This window comes from Poecilia reticulata, linkage group LG7, assembly GCF_000633615.1.
Source record: "Poecilia reticulata strain Guanapo linkage group LG7, Guppy_female_1.0+MT, whole genome shotgun sequence".
Lineage (NCBI taxonomy): Eukaryota > Metazoa > Chordata > Actinopteri > Cyprinodontiformes > Poeciliidae > Poecilia > Poecilia reticulata.
The window spans coordinates 31,150,279-31,154,866 of NC_024337.1; the positions used below are offsets into that span (position 1 = coordinate 31,150,279).

At 44.9% G+C, this 4,588-nt stretch overlaps 1 protein-coding gene across 5 annotated transcripts in view; it reads left to right on the forward strand.

Annotated features, from left to right (window-relative positions):
• Positions 1–4,588, forward strand: part of LOC103468097 (protein tyrosine phosphatase non-receptor type 7) — a 24,342-nt gene that overhangs the window by 14,459 nt on the left and 5,295 nt on the right. For all 5 annotated transcript variants that reach the window (XM_017305571.1, XM_008414949.2, XM_008414950.2 and 2 more), the window contains 2 exons: positions 3,750–3,887; positions 3,966–4,151. In XM_017305571.1, the coding sequence (XP_017161060.1) occupies positions 3,750–3,887; positions 3,966–4,151 (324 nt within the window). The remainder of the gene's footprint in view (positions 1–3,749; positions 3,888–3,965; positions 4,152–4,588) is intronic.

Below are 4,588 nucleotides of genomic sequence, written 5' to 3' on the forward strand. Positions count from 1 at the left end.
GATGGATGTAGGTAAAGATGGCCGCCGTGTCTGGATGGATGTAGGTAAAGATGGCCGCCGTGTCTGGATGGATGTAGGAAAAGATGGCCGGTAAAGATTTTAAAGTTGTTGAGAGCGACAGCGTGGTCAGCAGGTGAAGGAAGCTGATAAAAAGCTAACAGCTAACAGCAGCAGCCTGTAGTGGAGCATTGACTGCAGCGTCTGACCCGGTTCTGTTTGGATGTGGAGTCAGACAGGAATCTGAGTCAGTGATGCGTTCACTGACTCAGACTGCTTTCCTCACTTCATTATTATCATGGTCAGACATTCTTTACGTCCAGATTCTTCTTCTGCTGCAGAATTATGATGCATGTCTCAGGTTAGTGACAGAAAAGTCGGTAGAATATAATGTAATGGTCTACTTGTCCACCTTACTCCAAATATTGAAGTTGGTTTTGTGATGTAGAGGCCAAAGGTCATGTAAATGTTACTTCCTTGAGAATCAATAAAGATAAAACTTAAAAAAACAAAGGAAAGTTGATAAAATGCGACAGAAGTTCAGAAGCTTTGAAGTGGGAAGATTGGATGTTTAGTGGGATGCAGAGATCAGAACTGGCTGTGAAAAGGTCAGATATCATCGTTAGCCTGCGGCGTGAACGTCGCCTCAGGTTGACTGATCTCTATAGGTGTGTGTGTGTGTGTGTGTGTGTGTGTGTGTGTGCGTGCGTGTGTGTGTGTGTGTGTGTGTGTGTGTGTGTGTCTCTGATGTCCAGGATGTCTCCGCCTCTCACCCAACAACCGCAGCAGATCGGCACAAACCCCCGATTACAGACGATACACGGAGAACCAACTTAATCAGAATGAAACTAATATGTGCAAAATGAGTCTGGAAGACAAAGAAACTGTTATTTTCTGGGCAAAAAGGGTCATTTTGTGCATCTTCTGCTCAAGTTAAAAGGAACAAATGTCTGCTGTTGTCAAGTTGTCTCATTATTAACGTGTCACGGCTGTTTAAGTAGGTTCAGCGACAGAGAAACGTGCTGCCTTCTGGGTGTTATTAAAGAGAAAGGAAGCTGGCTGAGTGTGTGACAGCTCCGCCACTCAGCGTGTGTGTGGGTGTGTGTGTGTGCGTGTGCGTGTGTGTGTGTGTGCGTGTGTGTGTGTGCGTGCGCGTGTGTGCGTGTGTGTGTGTGTGTGTGTTTCTAATGGCTAAGCAAGAAGAAGTTGAGGTGCAAGATGTCAGTTTGTCAACGTGGGAGTCTGACAACCAGGAAAGCCACAGGAAGTGAGGGAGGAAGTGACTTGTCCCTGACTCACCCCCTCCTCCCCTCCGCCCACGCATCCCTCACCCCGCCGCATCAGGAGTGTGTGTACTAACAGTTTTCATGAAGCTGGCACCTGCAACTCCGTCTTTTGGCTCACCTGCTCTGATAACCCGGCCGGTGACTCGTCAGTCGCCGGTTTAATGCCTGACGGTGGATTTTGAGGAGCAAAAGTGTCTTAATCATTAACTTCCTGTTTGATGGCGTCAAGGAAGTGGGCTGGTTTCAGAAGCTGAGGGGATGTAAAGAAGCTGCGGGTTGTTTGATGCAATAACCAGATGAAATGAAGACAGCAGTTTAGTTCAAATAAAAGTTACTGTGTGAAGAAATGCAGCATTTTATCAATCAAGTTTTATTTGTATAGCACATTTCAGCAGCCAGGCATTTCAAAGAGCTTTACATCATAAACACAAAGTCATGCAGCAGAGAATCAGCAATCAAAACTTTACATTTAACCATTTTAATGGTTTTTAACTTATAAATGTTTGAACAAATGACATCAAATCCATCATCAGTGGTTCCAGGTGATTTACAGCAGATGGGAAACATCAGCAGTAACCTGGAGAAGTCCTGAACATTTACGGCACGGCGGAGGAGGAGTGATGATCTGGGCTGTAAAACCTGGGACGCTTGCAGTAGCCGTGTTTCCATCAGGACGTTTCATGGCCATTTTGAGGGATCATATCAGGAAAGGTAGACGGAAAATCCAAAACAACTTCCTGGATTCAGTAAAAAGGCTTTGATGCTCCATGAGGTGATTCTGTTTTTTCTGAAAAATCGAGCCTAAATTCCCATATCGGCCGTTCCTGGTTGAATTGTTCTTTCCAGGACTGGAGTCGTTAGCCGTGTTTCCATCAACGTTTCTTACGCTCATTTTGAAGCATCGCATTAGAAACGGTCAAATTTAAAATGACCTCCTCAGTTTGGAAAAAACGTTTTTACACCCACATGAGGCAGATTTTGGTTTTTGGAAACTTGCTGAATAAGTTGTGACGTAGCGAACGTTAACCTCACACCGCTGATCAGCCGTTCCCACTGTTGGAATAAAACGAATGGATTTTTTTTCTCTTCACCAAAACCTGACAGAATAATTACAACCCGGTAAAAAGCAGCAGGTTCCTGAAAACCTCTGGTTTGTCTGAGACGGTCGGTCCAAGCTAGTCGGCTTCCTCTCCTTCCTGTTGAGTAAAGTGTGTGGTCAGAAAGCTGACACTTGGCCTAGTCAAAGTCCAGACCTTAAATTGATCAGCATGTGCAAAAGCTAACGTGTGCAAACCTCAATGCGATGAAGCAACAGTGGAGAAAGGCGACGCAGTGAGAGGCTGATGAAGTCCAGGAGAATCCGCCGCTTCTCGTCGCTTGGAAACTTCTGGAAAAACCAGTTTGGAGTCATAAATTACAGATTTTCTTCCTGCCACTAATGAAAACTGAGCTTCTTTCTTGTCCTGTTTTCATGAGCTGCGTTTGATTAGAGCCAGTTCTTGGTGTTGAAATGAAGGAAAACACCAGACGCTGCATTTCTGAACCTCAGCTACGGTCGGCTAACCGGCTTCCTCATTTTACGCAATTCCTCAGAAAGGCAGCTTGGTATGCAAAGCCTCTGGTCTGCTGCTGTCGTAATGAAACCACAGACAAAGTGAAGCTTCGCCCGTTTTTACCAACTCGTGTTTCACCTTTAGAAAGTTTCCTGGGAACCTGACAGTGTGATGTGTGCAGAACGCGACCCGGTTCTGGTGTAGAGAGATTTATTATAATCCAGCTGAACCGTCAGAGGTGCTCACCTGCTCTACTTCAGTACCGACACCTGTACGGAAAAATACTGCAGTAAAATTAAAAGTTCAGGTTGGACTGCTTTACTAAAGTAAAAGTAAAAAAGTAAGTTTTGTAATTTTCACCTTGAAGAATACAAAAGTACTTTTTAAAGTCTAAAATACTTTAAAAGTTTYATAGAAAATGCATAAATTCTTTCTTTTGCCGCCAACATGCTGTGTTTGAATAGAAACAATAATCCTTCGAACCAAATCTGAGTCCGGATCGTTGAGATTTCAGCAAACGCAGAGCGGAGCGTTCAACATGGAACGACTCTGAATCTGTTCCTGTTTGTCTCAGGCTAAACTTCCATCCCTGCTGCTTCTCCTTCTCCTCTGCTTTGGTTGCATCCGACTGAATGGTGACATACAGACACTGTAACACACTTCTTGTGACGGAGGTGGATTTTTTTCCATCGTTATTTTTGTCATRACGAGTCATAAATGTAAGRAGTAAAAAGTATAGATATTTCTCGTGTAGAGAGTAAAACTTTGTCAGAAAGATAAATGMTCGAGTGAAGTACARACACCTGAAGAATCTACAAAGTACTTTTACATTTTTTACTTCATAACTCTGCTGCTGTTGTGTTGTTGTGAATTCGGAGTGTGAGCTGCATCAGATGGTCTGGATGTCCTGCAGGGCTACAGAGGGGCTGCCAGGGCCTTCATCGCCACCCAGGGCCCGATGCTGCACACCGTGGGAGACTTCTGGGACATGGTGTGGCAGGAGCGGAGCAGCATCATCGTCATGGTGACCAAGCTGAAGGAGAACAACGAGGTGCGGCGGTTTGTTTCTGTCTGTGGAATCGTCACCGGATCGCCCGCGGTGTTCAGCGTCTGACGTGTGTCTGCTCAGAAATGCGAGCCGTACTGGCCGCAGCCGAGGGACGGGACGAAGGTGAAGGAGGAGGACGAGGAGCGGCAGGACGAGATCCAGAGGGACCAAGACGAGGGACAGACGAGCCGCTTCGGCAGATTCCTGCTGAGAGTTAAAGACAGCCGGGAAAAAGACGGCTTCATCATCACGGATCTGCAGGTCCAGGTGGGTCCAATCTGGGAAAACACATTAAATTCATTAAAGTGTTTCTGTTCTGTACATTTCTGTCCATTTACGGAATAAAAATATGCATTTTTCCTCACTGCCTGAGGTTAAATCAAACCAAAGTTACCCAAAAAGTTTAACCAGTCATTCATTTAAAAGACACTTATCCCTGAAAATGACCAAATGTATGTAAACTTCTTATCACTCAGTTTTCTAACATTCAGCAAATAGAAAAAAAAAGTGATTCTCGCTCAGATAAAACAAGAAAAGTTTGGTCCGATTTAACTTCAGCCAGTGAGGAAAGAATGTGTAAATATCTGGTTTCACCTGTGGAGATGATTCATTTCAGATCCGGTTCATGTTTGTAGCTTCATCAGCTGGTCTGAACCCTGGCTGGTCAGGATGCTGGTCAACCCTGGCTGGTCAGGATGCTGGTC